Below are 16,585 nucleotides of genomic sequence, written 5' to 3'. Positions count from 1 at the left end.
TCTTGATGGGTGGATCTAGTTGAAGATGAGCAAATCTTCTCCAGCTTTAAGGCAACATCTTCGGTGACTTGTTGGTGGAAGGAAAGAAAACGTGGGTAGTCTTGTACAGAGACCTCTGCGTCCAGTTCAATACAGCAATCTTTGATCGCAAAGAATTCTAATTTGATTGGTGAAGTGTTCTATCAAGTGGGGATCCTCGCGTTTCAAGCTTTGGATTTCAAAGGCAAGTTCTCGCAAATAGTTGATGTGCACCTTCCCTCTTTTATCCACTTCACAGTCTTAAATGACGAGACATTCATGATTTTGTTAACAGCATCATAAAACAAAAAAACGACGGCCCTTTTCAGTTTTAAATACACGTTTCAATAGTAACGTCTGTCACCGTCAGTTACAACTAGACTGAATTTTCATATACAAATTAATATACAAGTTTTGTACAATAAGTGTTATCTAGAATAACTTACATAACACGAAAGAAGAACGTGCGAAAACAAAGAACAAAAGGGAAATTCACAAAAAATTTGCGGAAAAATTAGAATGAAAGAGACAAATTAACATGTCGATGAATTTACTGATTTAAAGCAGCCTTCTCCCAATTGATGTACATGTACTTTGTGGCGTTTTTCTGAACCTAAAAAGCGTTGTCCAATTTTTTTTTTTAATATACATTAATGATTGCTAAAACTTGGTATGTGGTCACACGCTTAGATTTTTTCTTTTCAAACTAGGAAATATTTTCAGAAATCTGCCATTGCCTTTAATAATAATAATAATAATAATAATAATATTTAATATTTCTAAGGCGCAAATTAACATGTGAATATGATCAAATGCGCCTAACAAACCATATGAGTAAAAAACTATTAGGTTTAACACGCCATTTGCATTCGTCTAATGTGTTATTATGGGCCAAGTAATGCAAACAACAGAACCTTGCAAGGCACAAACGTCCTTTACGAATGCTTCTCTTTTTTCAAAACATAATAAAAAGTGAAGGTTAAAACGTTTGAAAGATCGAAAATAAACTTTAACGAATGTAACAGAAGAACAAACATTTTTTACTATAATAATTAATAGGACTATTTATGTTAAAATCCCTCCTTATTTTGTCTTATATCTTTATTTTCAAAACTTATCAAAAGTTTGATCCAGGAATGTGAGGTGAGTGGATTTCGCAAAGCATCATATATTCAAGTTCAAGAGAGAGAAAAAATTAATAGGCGGCGAATTCTGGGTGTAAACAATTTTCTGACCAAATTCGGTAACCGAGATTGCTGCTGAACTAACCTTTTGAGTCAAGTCCTTGAAAAGTGTTTCTTAACACTGCAGGACTATCTTTATCATCCTCTTCTTGTCCTTTCGACCAGTGTTGGAGAATTACTTTCAGTTGTTCTTCATCATTCTGCCACGACTTCATGACTTCATTCATTACTTCTCCTGGGACCTCAAGCTTTCGGGCAACTGGTACAAGGCTTAAAATGGACTCCTCAACTCTTAACAGTCGCCTTACGTGTTCGCAAGTATCTGTAATAGAAACCTCCATATCATCAGCTGCTGATTTTATTCCTTATACTTGATTTTACCATTTCAGTAATCAAGATTTTTTGGTCTATTTGAGGGGCTAAAATCACAGAAAAGAGAAAACTCTCATCATCACATTAGTTTATTTTCGTTACATCTGTCAATTTAAGAAACACATTTTTAACACTTTTTTAAAGAACTTTTCAAAAGATGGTAGTAGTAGTTCATCATCTAGTCCTCAATTGCTTTCCATTTCTGTTGGTCCTGAGCCGCTCTTTTGGCTTCGCACGAGGTCATGTTGATCTCCTTCAGGTCCTTCTATATTCTTCTGCGCCATTTAGTTCTGGACCTGCCACGTTTCCGTGTTCCTTGCGGATTCCAATCCATCGCACGACGCGCTATATTTCTCTCACCCTTCCTTAGTGTATGACCAATCCATTTCCAGCGTCTTCTGTTTATGGTGGTAACAATAGGCTCTTGTCCAGTTCTTATCCATAAATCTTTGTTGGAAATCACCTCAGGCCAATATACTCTCAGAATTCTCCTCAGACACTTGTTGATGAATGTTTGTACTTGCTTTGTAGAAGCTGTCGTCACTCGCCATGTCTCTGAACCGTACAGTAAAACTGCCTTAACATTGGTGTTGAAAATTCTAATTTTGGTGGCTGTGCGCAGGTCTTTGCTTCTCCAGACTGGTGTAAGCATGGCAAAAGCTTGCTGTGCTTTCTTTCCTCTTGCTGCTATGTCTTCATCCGTTCCTCCAGTCTTATTCATCACGCTACCGAGGTAGGTAAACTCTTCAACCTCTTCAATGTACGACTGATCGAGACGAACCTCTCCTTGTTAAATGGTATTGATCCGCATCACTTTAGTTTTACCAGGATGGATCTTAAGGCCTACTCTTTGTGCTGTGGTGTTCAGTCGTCCCATTTGGTTGTTGGCATCCTGAAGCCTATGGGATAACATGCAGATGTCATCAGCAAAGTCTAGGTCCTCTAGTCTCTGGATCATCTCCCACCGAATTCCCCTTGGTATGTTGAATGCTGTTTTAGTCACCCAGTCTAAAACCACTAAGAATAGCAGAGGGGACAGTAAGCAGCCCTGTCTTACGCCTGTTGTCACTCTAAATGGCTCTGTAAGGGTTCCCCCATGGATTACTTGGCATCTGAAATTGTTGTAGAAAAGTTGAATCATTCTGATGAATTTCTCTGGTAGCCCATAGTTTCGAAGCAGTGCCCATAGCACTTGGTGGTCGATGCTATCGAAAGCTTTTTCGAAGTCTACAAAGTTCAGATACAGAGATGTTTGAAACTCGATGGACTGTTCAATAATAATGCGAAGGGTCGCAATTTGGTCTACGCAGGATCTTCCATTTCTAAATCCTGCCTGTTCTTCACGCAGTCTAGTAGTTAAAGTAGTTACTCTTGTTAAAATTGTTAAAGGAGCTCAGTCACGGTTTGCGCATATTGAAAAGTTCAGCCTCAATCTTTCAAATTCGTCGTTTGTAATCTGAGTTAATCTTCTCTATCCTTAGCCATCCTTGTTCCTTTATGGTTTATCATTATCTCTTTGGTGTTTTAAACTGCTATTTTCAGGTTTCCTATCATTTAGAGGTAATTTTGTATGCGATCAAAATAACTCAAAATACTGTGACTGAGCCCCTTTAAAGGGTGGCAGCGGCCCCCACCCCACTAAATCCACCCCTGTTTATCCCTAAGAATCCCTAGTTTAAACTTAATACAAACATACGTACATAATCCTGTTCGTGCTTAGGTAACACATAAGGCCAGACACTCAAGAAATAGATATTTTGCTCTCCCAGTTCACGGAAGGTTTCCTCCAGGAGATGTCCATATTGCCCTTCAATTCTTATCTTTCCTGTCAGGACCCTGTCATCAACAGTACCTTTAAGGGATCGCTTTATGACGTACTTGGTACTCCACAAAGTTGAAGAATCTACAATGAAGTCAGCAGTTTCAAGCTGTCCATCAGTTAGCTTATAGTCCTGCCCAAGGAGAACAGATACCTTGAGATTTTCATTGTTGTAGATGTGATTGCTCTTGGGCCTGTCTATCAAGCACAGTTCTTCATATCGGTTGCCCTTGAGCTCCATCAAAACAGAAGAAGGGTGTTCTCTGTAACACGTCTCATGGTAGACGTCGTGGCTCATGAATACAAGGGCAAGTTCACCAAAGGGTGAATGTGGATGGTTGTCTTTAAAAAGCACTGACAACGTGTAGTTGAATCCAAAAAGGTTCAGCCTGGTGACTACATCTTTGGCTAATATTGAAGTTAATCTCAACAGAGCCGTTATTCGAGAGAATCGGTAGATTTCAACTTTCAGTTCTTTCTTTTTTAAGTCAATTTTTGACTGATGAGTGATATCTTCCCAAACGATATTTCCGTCTCTAGCTTCAGTGCCATGCAAAATAAGAATGTTACTAACACGGACATCTTTTTCAATTGTTAACTTGGTTTGCAACCTAATTGGTTTCTTAAACACTTGACCATTTGGTTGCAAACTGATGATGGGTGCAATGAACATGACTTCATTTTCAAGTCCATTTTTGACTATCATATCGCAATGCGTAGAGGGTTTCTCCAGAATTATTTTGATGGGCACCTGATCGCCCAATTGGCTTATGGCACCATTCGGGCAAATAACTTGAGCATCCTCTGCAAAAAATACTTCCTCCTTATTCACAATTCTTTCCACGTTGCCTTCATTTTCTTTTGGCATTGTCATCATGTAGTACTTTCTGGGTGCATTTTCTAGGAGAAAATGTACATGTAACAGCTATGAAAGTGGTACTATGAGGAAAATCGCATCTTTCCTATCGCAGACATTTTAAAACATAAACATAAACAAGTAGCCTGTGTGAGAAGAAAACTGCTGTTTACTCTATTTAAATATCTCTTTTCATTCCAGAGATATTCAAGTTTTTAAAATATGCAAATTAGCCCAGTGATGACATCATTCACTCAAAAAAGATATCTCAGCCAATTTGTATCAGAAATGTTTGATTCTTTGCAGTAAGATTCTACTAAATGTGCTCCACAATATGAGCTTAACAGTTTGGTTACCATGGCAACATACTGGGTTCCAGACCTCCCCAATATTAAAGGTATTTTTGGCCACCTTTGGCATTCCATTTTGATATTTGCAAATGGTTTCTCATATGCTTGATGTAGCAAGCATATAAATATGTTAGCTCAAGTTTGTGGCTTCGTTTAATGTTTTGCAAGCTGAAAATCACTGACATATTGAAATCAAGTGGGTGGTAACTGGAAAAGAGTGAGTTGCCATGGGAACAGACTTTTTTTAGCCATAGGTGTGTTTCCTGTTGAACTATTAGCCTACTAAGTTTCAATGGTCGGTGCTGCAAATTGACTAAGATAGCTCTATTTATAAATTGGGTTGAGTGTATGACATCATCATCAATCATCTCATTTGGATATTTTATACATTTTTGAAACTTAAATATCTGTGGAACTAATGCAGATGTTTGCAAACAGTAAACGGCGTTTTTATTCTTTCATGGAATTCTATGTGATACACCTAAAAAATCAAGGGGGATAAATTTGATCATAGTACCACTTCAAACAAACAGGTTCAGCTGGCTCAGCTGTAAATCTATAGATCACATGAAATATATCTTCTTCACCAGAATGTACATCACAGAAAAGTGATAACATGTACAGTAGGGAAATTCATAAAAAAACCAGGGCCACCAGATATGAAAGGAAAGGCATCGAAACAATGGGGGTACTCCCTTATATGAGTTATTTTGGTATGTGCGGCCTCAAAGGGTATGGGTTTTCAGCCAGTTTGGTCATAAATACGGCATCGATTTTGACCATTTTAGCCACAAAACAATACAGTATGGTTTTTGCACTCTAGTCTTGAAATGGGCATGTTTTTAAAAAGAAGCTACTCTTTCATCATTATTGATAAAGTCCTTCACAAATTATGTTTACAGGGAACAGAGCAGGGTACAGAGTCTGGCCTTGTCTCACAGGTTTGTGCTTCACATAGGGTTAACTTCATTGTGCCTTTCCCCCTTAAACAAAATTGTCCAAGAGCAAATGCTGGCTATGCTAGGTCAACATCAATAACAATGAACATTATAGATCAAAGCTCTTGGTTCTAACTACTCAGATATATAAATCTTAAGAATAAAATTAGCAAGAGAAGTTTCACACAATGTCTCAATGTTCCCATTACATCATTTTTAAGTGACAAAATAAAAGATTCAAACTGTCTTCATGTAAAAGTAACTAAAGACACACTTTAATATTTTATTTTGTCACTTGAAAATGATGTCATGACGACATCAGAATAGCGTTTAACTTTACTCAAATGTGTCCCAAAAATTGGTCGACGAAAAGCGTAGAGTTTCTCAGACTCTACAGCCTCTACTCCCTCCATTTAGCACTGCCTTCTCTACTCTGTAGGTAAAAAAGCGGTAGAGTAAAGCCCCAGAGCTGCAGAGCTGCAGAGCCGCACTCTTCTCTCCTCTTTTTTACTATACTTTACTCTACTCTACGCTATTCTACGCTACGCTACGCTACTCTACTCTACTCTTCTGTCCTGATGCTACTCTACTCTGCTCTACTCTACTCTGTCCTACTCTACCTTACCCTACCCTACCCTACCTACCTTACCCTACCCTACCCTACCTACCTTACCCTACTCCACTTTACTCTACTCTACGCTACGCTCCTCTATGCTATGCTACTCTACTCTACTCTACTCTGCTCTGCTCTGCTCTGCTCTACTGTACTGTACTCTGCTCTGCTCTGCTCTACTCCGCTCTACTCTACTGTACTCTACTGTACTGTACTCTGCTCTACTCTGCTCTGCCCTGCTCTACTCTGCTCTAGTCTACTCTACTCTACTCTGCTCTGCTCTGCTCTGCTCTACTCTACTTTACGCTACGCTCCTCTATGCTACGCTACTCTACTCTGCTCTGCTCTGCTCTAGTCTACTCTACTCTACTCTACTCTGCTCTGCTCTGCTCTACTCTACTCGTACAAGATAAGGACAGACGAACCACACCCTGTTGGTCTAGTGCAAGTTAGCTTCAAGCACTCTAATGGACATTGAATGGAGGCTGTACAAGCATTTCAAAACGCTGCTGACAGCTACATGTCAATTCGACTTTTACGTCTACTTTAAAAGGTGTTTTTCCCGATGAGAATGTTAGAGGCAACTTGCCCTGGGATCATCTATCTCATAAGCTTAAACACGTCAGTTTAATGCCACATGATGTTGGTGACAGTGGTGATTGTTTTTTCAAATCAGTTTCCCATCAGCTTTATGGAACTGCTGATTTGCACTTTCAAATTCGTTTGTCAGGAACAGGCCATTTAAATAATCACCCAGAGTTGTATGTTGAAAGTATTGTTGATGACACTTGGGAAAATTATGTAAAACAAATGCCAAATGTACGCACATGGTGTGACAATGTAATTATTCAGGCAGTAGCAAACTCACACAACTCTGTCATTCATATTACTGCGTCTGATTTTAATAAATCTGATGGTACAATTATTTATCCTGCATCAACTACATACCATGAGAAAAAGCAGACAGCGATATTCATTGGACACTTTTCCATATCACAAAAGGTTTCTCTGCTTCCTTTTAAACTTTTTAAAGTAAACCTGACTTGTCAACAAGTCAATTTCCACCATACAAAATGAACATAATACGTATTGTTTTGTTGAAGTTGTTGAGTTATTGTTCAATGTAAACTATACAAATACTAGAAATACTTTTGGAATTTACCCTCTGTGATAACTACTCTACTGTTCGTTAATAACCAATTCTGTCCTTTTAACAATCTTTCAGGTATGTACAACAATTTACCATATACCCTGACAAACGTACCACAAAACAAACTACACGTGGTACCTCACTAATAACGAACCAGAGCTAAGCTAATCTAACAGTACCCGTTTCTTAAGTGAACATATGCAAATGTGCTACACAACATATTTGTTCCTATGGCCCACCCAAATTCATTAGCTTTGCATGTACCTCTACACCTTTCCAATACACCAGAATGTCAACCTTGCCTAAACACCTTTACACGAACGCACTCATAATCTATGATTACTTCTAGTACTTTAATTTTTAACTATCTTCCTAAACTACAGTTAAAATTAAATTTACAGTTTTTTTAAATTTTATTAATGCAATAACTTACATTACATTACATTACATTACATTACATTACATTACATACGAAAATTACCTACTACTTACAATGTTAACGTAATTTACAATTTAACGATACTGTAACGAAAAGGTTTTCCGTGTGGAACTGCGCGGTTGGCGACGGATATTAACTATCAGCTTGAATACTGTGGAATACAGGAATAACGGCGGACGGACTTGTCTTAGCGGGGAAAGCTCGGAAAAGCACAGGCTCGCTGCACGGCACTCGTTACTCAATGCCAAAGGGTACAGGGTCGTTGTCTCTTGTCAGCCGGACAGTAAAACAGCAAGGACTCGCAGATCTGGAACTCTCTTGTCTTCTTTATTGTAGATTAAACCTCGTAGTACATAGGTCGAAGGTAACTCAAATATTGTACAGTGCGTGCATGCTTACATGTGCTCAGGGTGCGATAATAACGGCAGGTGAACTTTAAGGTTTACAGCAAAATAAACAGGTCTTATTAATACTAACACCCATACAGGAAATTGCTAAACGTTTAGATCTTCTGTTCAAGATAAGTTCCAGGAAATTGCTCAAGATATAGATAAATAAAGGTGTCAATTGAAAATGTGCTACTTCGCATCTGAGAACAGGTGATATGAATAAATTACCGATATTAAACGAAATGCTGGACTATAAGTAATCTTAAGAGTCGAAGAGAAGTTCCTTTCTATGTCAACATTTATGAATTTGTAATTATTCTACATTTAGGATTCATACATTGTTATCTTATGACATTTCCTGTAGATTGCGATAAGTTTACAATTTTAAGTTAAGTGCGGAACTTATTTACGATAAGGATATACAGAAGAGCGAATATTACACATAAACCTACTTATAGTTTTGGGGTGTATTTCTCTTCTGTGACAATACTAACAAAACTTACAATACTAACATTATTTACGATTTACAGTTGTTTCTAACATTATTTACAGTACTAACATTATTTACAATTTACAATTTACAAGCCATCCTCAATGCGGCAGCTCGTCTCTGCACACTGGACAAGTGGCGTGCTACAAAGAAAAGAAAGCATCTTTACTCTTAAACACAACTCTCCCCCTTATAGAGATTGAATTTGGAGCCATCAGAAATGTTACCCTGTCTAGTCCTTCAACTTTTTCCCGCTACAATCCACGAAAAAAGGCCTTTATCAGGAGTTTTAACAATAGATGCTCCCGCTATACTAGCGAGACAACACTTAATTTATTGACAACAGAAGTCCAAAAAGTTTAATCAACTTTTATTTGCCACAAAGTTCAGACTCGCCGCTTCAGTGTGTCTTATCAACACTACTTTCTTCGCATGACATTATTTTAGTAGGAAATTTGTATAAACCTCGCACAGTGCCAAGGAACCTCAAACTACATTCCAATAATCTGTTGATAATCTGCGAAAGGGTTGTATTTCGCCCCACTTGTTTATACGCAAATGCTCAAAATCGACTGTAGCTTTCTGTCATGAAAAAAATTTAAGGCTACAGATAAAACTAGCTTAGTGGCTCGTTGTCAATCAGTCAGTCAGTCAGGAAATGTTCCAATTAAAAACTTGACAGTAACAAGTCTTCCGAGTAATAATTATCTTTTTTTTTTTAATTCTTTGCAATTGAAGAGATACCGTGTTGAGATAAATTGTCTGTTTGTCTGTTAGTCAATCTGCCTGTCTGTCTGTTAATTACGCAAATATTATTGTATTTACCATTTGTAGCCATGTTGTTATGCACTGAGGATGGAATCCATGGCTGCATGGCAGTTGGGTTGTTTGCTCACCCTCTTGGAATTCGCATAAGCAGAGAGCACAACATAACTTATGAGCTGTAGGTAATTTAACCAGAAAATATCAGTGAAAACTTCAAATAAAAACATCCTTCTACAACCTTACTTCTAAAGTGCGCAAATTTACCATCAAACGACACAGAAAAAGGTTGCGTGTTTCACTAACCTTTAGAAGTGACCACAAAAATATTGTTGACGCAAACATACAGATCATTCAAGGTGGATCAGACAATTATTTAATAAACAGAAAATGACAGGACTGTATCCACAACTCTTAAACTTTGGAGCAAATTATCAATTAAAAGAGGTGAAAAGAGAGAGAAAAGAAATGCTTCATCATCTCAGCAGACAAAGCCAAGACTCACCCACTTTTTCCGGAGTCATTTTAACTGTCACTAGAGAAGTAATCACCTCCGGAAGAGCTGGAGGGGAACCCTCATTGGTGTCCTGGGGATGAGCGGTAAACAACTTAAAATACAAATACATCAGTACAAAAATTAGTGTTTGGGATGTACCTTGTTTAGTCGTCTCACGTTCGGCCAAACCCATCGAACCCATTGCAATTGGTGGAGCCCGGGAATTCAGTTGCTAAAGACAAGATAAAGAGCTAAGGAAAGGATTGGATGATTTGTTCTATTCAAGAGTTCGTTAACGCAGTTCTTAAACATGTATCACTGTTCTCCCCCCCCCCCCCCTCCACCCCTCCTCCCTACCAAGTCTACTCCCTATCCAGCCTGGGGATTGTCAAAATCTTTAAGTTATTTATACTTTTCCTACGGGATATGGAAACCATACGCTGTAAATTCCCCAGTTTACATTTCTTTCCATAGCCTCCTAAAATCCACAATTTACACCCATACAAATTGGTCAGTCTCCATAATGGAGACAACTGCCTCGTGTACGTAAATATGGTGCAATACTGTTTACACATGGGAAGAAGTAGCTGACATCAGAGTGGCCTGGCGACATGCAGTATCTTTAGGAGTCGGGAGGGCTGAGAATACCAGAAATGACCAGCAGGTCTTGAAGAGAACCAGAAGGAAGACCAGGGCAGCCTCAATTGCAGCACCATCCTCCTTCGTCTGCGTTATTTGCAACAGAGACTGCCACTCCAGAGTGGGACTCTATAGCCACTCGAGACGATGCTCCGCATCGACATAGCGCTACACCATCGTCTCCCGAGACGAACGGCTGCCGACGACGACTTTTTACTAACCTCTTGCACATCAGTTGTCTTCCACTCCATCCTGAAAAGAAATCTTTGTTTTAGTTCTTCAGTGCACTTAGTTAATTATTTAGTTACTCATCCCCTAATTGTAGAAAACTGTTCTTGCCTGTTGCTGGTTGTAATATCGTGCTACACTTAGTACTTCTACCAAACAGTAATCCCTTGCCTTTACTCGATCTGCTATGTATGGGTTATTGACCAAGTGTGAGGTCAAGATGGCAGGATATTGGCCAAGTTCTTTTTTTGCGTGTTTATGGACTGAGACGGAGTCGAGGTCCATAAACTCGCAAAAAAAGAACGAGGCCAATATCCAGCCATCTTGACCGAACAAGCTTGGTCAATAAAGGATTTATTATATGGCTTTAGGGGAAATTTTTCTCGCGGGACACGGCGGGTAGTCCCGCGCGGACGAGATAGCTCCATCTTGCCCGCTCGGGTAGCCAATCACAGCGCAGGATTTGATTCATCTTGCCCGCTCACGGAGCTAGCCATATAATAATAGAAGATCTTGCACACTATAGGGAGTGTTTTTTATTTTCTCTATTTCGCCATGTACAGAATCACATCTTTTTGGCCTTTTCTTAGGGTTAGTTTGGGCAGATTCATCATTGTTAACCAGAATTACCACTTACTCCCCCTTCTCCTCTTCTTGTTATGTCAAACCTTCCATTCTGAAAAGAAATGTTTGTTTAAGTTCTTCATTGCACTTAGTTATTAATTTAGTTACTCATCGCCTTTCCCTTTACTCTGCTAACTGGAGTCCATTTTGTAAATGGCTACCGGGACGTTACTTTAAGAGCACACTATCGGGTTTAGTATTTCTTTGCAACGCTTTTAGCGTAGGTAGAATTATTCCACAGAGTAAAGATTTTTGTCTGAAGATCTTTTTTCTTTCTGTGCTGAATACACCAAAACTTCTCATAAACGAGATTCTTTCTTTGTACGGCCAGTGCAAAAATTCAAACATTGCACGTATCGAGGGGTTGTTCGGGTAGTTATGTACAACCCCTAAACTCAATTGACAACTGTTTAATCATTAGCTTTTAAGTTAACAAACAACAATCACAAACAGGGTTACCAGTCACCAGGTTACTTCTAAGTTATCAGTTACGATTAATGGGGTTACCGAAAAAAAGTGATTGACCGCTATAGTCGGCATTTCGTTGAACTTAAACCGGGTTTAAAGGTTACCATGGCACAAACAAGTGCATAATCTTCTACTGAACACTGTTAATTGTACCTACAATTCGATACAGTTGTATTACCAGAGCGTATTTCTACTTTTTCCTAATATGCTTCTGCTATACCATATCAGTGGAGTTTGCAAGGAAGCAATTGACGCCTCAACCATGGCCTTAACAGGAAGCGCTCGTTGAGCTTAGAAGGAAACATTTTTATCGACCTCCGCAAAGCACAGAAGTGTATGTCAAAGGGAAGTGGCAATTCGTTAAAGTGACAAGAAATGCAGATCAACGAATGAATCCGTGAACACTGTTAATGACATTTTTCAAACCTAACAGCTGTACACCGAGAGTTTTTCCCAATCCCTTTAAGCCATAATCCACGTTTCTCTATCTATAAAGATGCCCTGAAGATATATGGGAAGTTTGTTGGTTTATTTCCATCAATTGCTATCACATTTTGAATAACAGCATTAACAATACAGCTCTCGTACACCTTAACACTTACTGTCCATATACTTGAAAGTTGTTGTATTTTTCTAGGGGCCACGAAGGTCACGTGAACTGAATTTGCCCGCCAATTCTTATACTTATACAAGAAAACGATAAATGGCATAGAAAGACAGAACAAAGGTTGAGAAATTTAGACTTTTGAGTTTTGTTTATTGCATTCCACCCCTTACCCCATACTTTCTTGAAAATGGCATGTTTCTAAAGATCCATAATTTCCTAATGTAGCACATTCATGATGTCATATCACAATTTGCGTCTTCGATTCCAGAAAGTTAAGTGCTTTATTTCAGGCATGCAATACTGATAGTTCCTGATGGCGTTAATTGCACGAAAGCAAACAGGACATTTTAGAGAGTTAAAACAGTGAAAAAGAAGAAGTAAAAATAAAGGGTAAAAAGGCAATGATAATGACAAGAAGGAAGAAAAATAATAAATAAAAGGAAAATATGATGTCTAACTACCTACTATTCATCCGTTGGTATCAAACAGATTTCAACGATGGACAAGACGAAAAACCAACAGAAGAACCCAAGATGAAGAGCGACGAAGGTATTCAATTACTTATTAATTATCAATCAAAAAAACAGAATGAAGAAAAAATAACTGAATTTAGGAAGGTTCAAAGGAAGGAAAAATAAGAAGATGAACTGTAATGGCGTCTTTTGTATGTATGGCGTCTTCTGTAGAGGATGAAAAAAAAAAGGAAAAAGAGAGATTTGGTATAGAGTGGAGTGGAGTGGAGTGGAGTGGCGTGGAGTGGAGTGGAGTGGCGTGGCGTGGGGTGGCGTGGCGTGGGGTGGCGTGGCGTGGCGTGGCGTGGCGTGGCGTGGCGTGGCGTGGCGTGGCGTGGCGTGGCGTGGCGTGGCGTGGCGTGGCGTGGCGTGGCGTGGCGTGGAGTGGAGTGGAGTGGAGTGGAGTGGAGTGAAGTGGAGTGGAGTGAAGTGGAGTAGAGTACAATACAGTAGAGTAGTGTAGGGTAGCGTAGTGTAGCGTAGAGTATAGTAGAGCTTGTAAACTAGAATGGTAGTAAAGACATTGAAATGGTTGAGGGTGTAGCACAGTACTGTGTAGCGTAGAGTATAGTAGAGTTTGTAAGGTAGAGTGGTAATACGGGCGTTGAATGGTTTTAAGGTCTACAACAGTACTGTTTAGCATAGAGTATAGTATGAGCTTGTAAGGTAGAGTGATAATGCCGGCGTTTAATGTAAAGTGAAATATATTTCACTATAAAAAAGGAAGAAAGGTCTCCCAATGCATTACAACTTTACGTAAGAGCGGAGTGTAGTAAATTGGTATTGATTTATTGTATTGAAATGGCGACTTATATAGAATATTACATTAGCATAGAGTAGCGTACACTGAATTTAGTCGAGAGGGAGAGTAGAGAAGAGTGGAGTAGATTTGCCTTGCGATGAAGGAATCAAAGCCTCGGAATTAAACAGTCCGTATGACTCTAACATACTCTACTCTACAGTATTCTGTACTTTACTCTATGCTACACTAAGAGATCTACTGACATACTCTACTCTAAACTATATGGAACTTTTCTACTCAGGTGTACAAGAAGCTGTAGAGGTCGTAAAGGAGACGAGAAACTCTACACTTTTCATCGATCATTTTTTGTGCCAGGTATACCTCCTCCAAGCACCTGCAAAGAGGCTGGTGGAGAGCATCAAGCAGCTGGCCTCTACCACATTTGAACACTTCAGCTGGGATACCATCCTGTCCTGGGGTCCTGCCAGATGATATCTCCATGATTGCCTTGGAGAGTTCTTCTTTGATGGGAACATCATTCAACTCAAGCAACATGAGAAGCCTCTCAATCTTATCAAGGGCAAAGGGTGAGACAAAGTTCAGACTACCATGGCCCCAGTTGCCTTCTTAATGTCCTCAAACATGCCCCTAAGTTATTAAGGTACTTAATAACATAGTAACTGAGGCTATGAAAGCTTTTTGGATAAAAGCGTACATTGGAGATTTAAATAATACTACCTCACCTGTTCAGGTTTATAAGCATCACTTGGCATAGCACCAATAAGAGCTTTCCAGTTTCGAGGCCCTGACATGTCAAGCTGTTCTGCTAATTTGCTAAGGATACCATAAGGTAGTGAATTCATTTGCTTGTTCAAGTATGCCATTATCGGTCACCTGTGCAATTCACTGCTTTTGGATTATTTCAGCTTCCAATGTGGTCAGACTTCAGGGTTGTGAAAAGGCTTGCTAAGTGATAGGAAATAAAAAGTTGATGAGTAAAGCAAAAACGGTTTGGTGAGCAAAGTGAGCCAAGCATCGCCTGACCTCCTCCCAAACCACACCCGCTTGCTCTGGTGATGCCCTTTTAACTACATTTAGCTGACTCTGTATGGCACAGACACCACATAACTCGCTCCGCTTGTGATACGTCTTTGTGCCCTACTGTCCCATGTGGGAACCTAGTCTCAGGAAAGTCAGGCTCATTCCAGGTGGTTAAATTATGCTTGAACTTTTTTTAGTTGTTATTTTTCTGTTGTTTTTTGTTGTTTTTTTTTAAATTATTTTTTCATTTGCTCAAACAATTACAACAGTTACAACAATTACAATTAAACTTACACTACAGTTACAAAAAAAAAAACAGTCTACGGGGAACATATCCATGCATTAGTATTTACAGTCTACACATTACACACAACCAATTTACAGTATGTTACTTACAGAAAAAAGGACTTTAACTAACAGCTTTGGGTTACATTGACATAAAATATGACAGACACTATAGAAAATAATACAAGTACACTAATTACAAGACAATAATTATTACTAAAAAAACAGTAGAAAGGTTACACTTGTTGAGCCACGCTACCTGGGGTACAGTATAATTATAAATTACAATATTTGCTTAACGAAATTTAGCATAGATTTCTATATTACTTTAAAATTACATTTGTTTACAGGGTGGCGCAGTGTTGGTTGCTGATTATCAGGATCTAGCTATTCAATTTCTGCTTTTTTCAATTTTCCATTGATTATTTGGTTTTTGTTTGAATTGATTACCAAGTGGGAATTTTTCCCTTATTTTACAGTTGTAGATATACTTTTTCATTAGTGTTATGAAAATTCTGAATTTCCACCTCAGTAGATGTTGTGGGTAGTGTAAAATCATTGAAAGGGATCTGCTGCTTAGTCATATTAAATTGGGATTTCTGTTTGTTGTTGAACCACATAATCATTTTGTACTAAAAGTCCTTGGTGAACTTTAATTTCATCTACTTTTGTCAGTGTTAGACTATAAATGGTCCATCTACTTCTTGCACTGAAATCATCATCATCATCATCATCATCATCATCATCATCATCATCATAATAATCGATATTTAAACAGGGTGACCCCTTCAGTTGCAGGACTGGTATCAACGGGGGCCCTGTGAGTGCAAGCAATGTGGGGGAGAGGATAAAGCTACCCTGGCCTAGGTATGGAGATAAAGGATGTCAAATGCCTGCCTCCTGGCCCCTATACCTCAGAGTAGTATGGTTGTTTTCCCAGGTCTTTTGTTACTAAACTAATTATTGTCTATGGCAACTCTAGGATGAAATGACATTCCAACAATTATTTTGCTAAAAATAAAGGATGATCTACAGTCTGCTTTGCATGGACCTGACTTTGTTATAGCGGAGCTCTGCCAAGTGGAGCCCCATACCCATATAGGAAAGAAAAAGAAACCCATGAATTGATTTTCTCACAGTTATCATGGCTACCAGTATTGCTTGTGGGCGCGTATGCACAACGACGGAGTTGTGCAAGATGGCGGCCATACTCAAGCTAATAGGTTGATAGAGACACACACCCTCAGTTTGTAGCATCCCTCTGGGACATCCATGTCATTGTCCATGTCCATGTGCTAGTTTTCGATTGGATCGTGGGCTCGTGTCAGGTTAACTTGTCGGTCATTTTGTTCGGAAGCTGGTTAACGCTAACCCAGGATTATAAAAGTTAACTGAAGTATAATTTTTCTTGTATACAAATATTTTTCTCTTCTTTTGTTTTGGGTATTTTGAGGACCTTGAGATTATTCAAACTCAAAACAGAAGGCCAAACAACAGAAACAGAAAACCGACACCGTAAAGTTACAAACTCAAATCAAAATTATCGCTTATCCTGGGTTAGCT

At 38.9% G+C, this 16,585-nt stretch overlaps 2 protein-coding genes and 1 pseudogene across 2 annotated transcripts in view; all 3 read right to left on the bottom strand.

The window, feature by feature from the left end:
- LOC145501667 (uncharacterized) overlaps positions 1-4,099 on the bottom strand; it is a 4,349-nt pseudogene extending 250 nt beyond the window's left edge.
- LOC145497798 (small ribosomal subunit protein mS29-like) overlaps positions 1-16,585 on the bottom strand; it is a 109,460-nt gene that overhangs the window by 75,485 nt on the left and 17,390 nt on the right. The window lies entirely within an intron of this gene.
- Positions 8,720-10,078, bottom strand: LOC145485321 (E3 ubiquitin-protein ligase RNF181-like). The gene is made up of 3 exons (XM_081464006.1): positions 9,886-10,078; positions 9,444-9,559; positions 8,720-8,761 (listed from the first exon to the last, which is right to left on the bottom strand). Exons 1-3 carry the CDS (start codon positions 10,076-10,078, stop codon positions 8,720-8,722), a joined length of 351 nt encoding a protein of 116 aa, XP_081320132.1.

Source organism: Orbicella franksi, chromosome 1 (genome assembly GCF_964199315.1).
Source record: "Orbicella franksi chromosome 1, jaOrbFran1.1, whole genome shotgun sequence".
In the NCBI taxonomy this organism is placed as follows: domain Eukaryota; kingdom Metazoa; phylum Cnidaria; class Anthozoa; order Scleractinia; family Merulinidae; genus Orbicella; species Orbicella franksi.
Note: the sequence above shows the minus strand (reverse complement) of the source record. Positions and strands in the feature narration are given on the sequence as shown.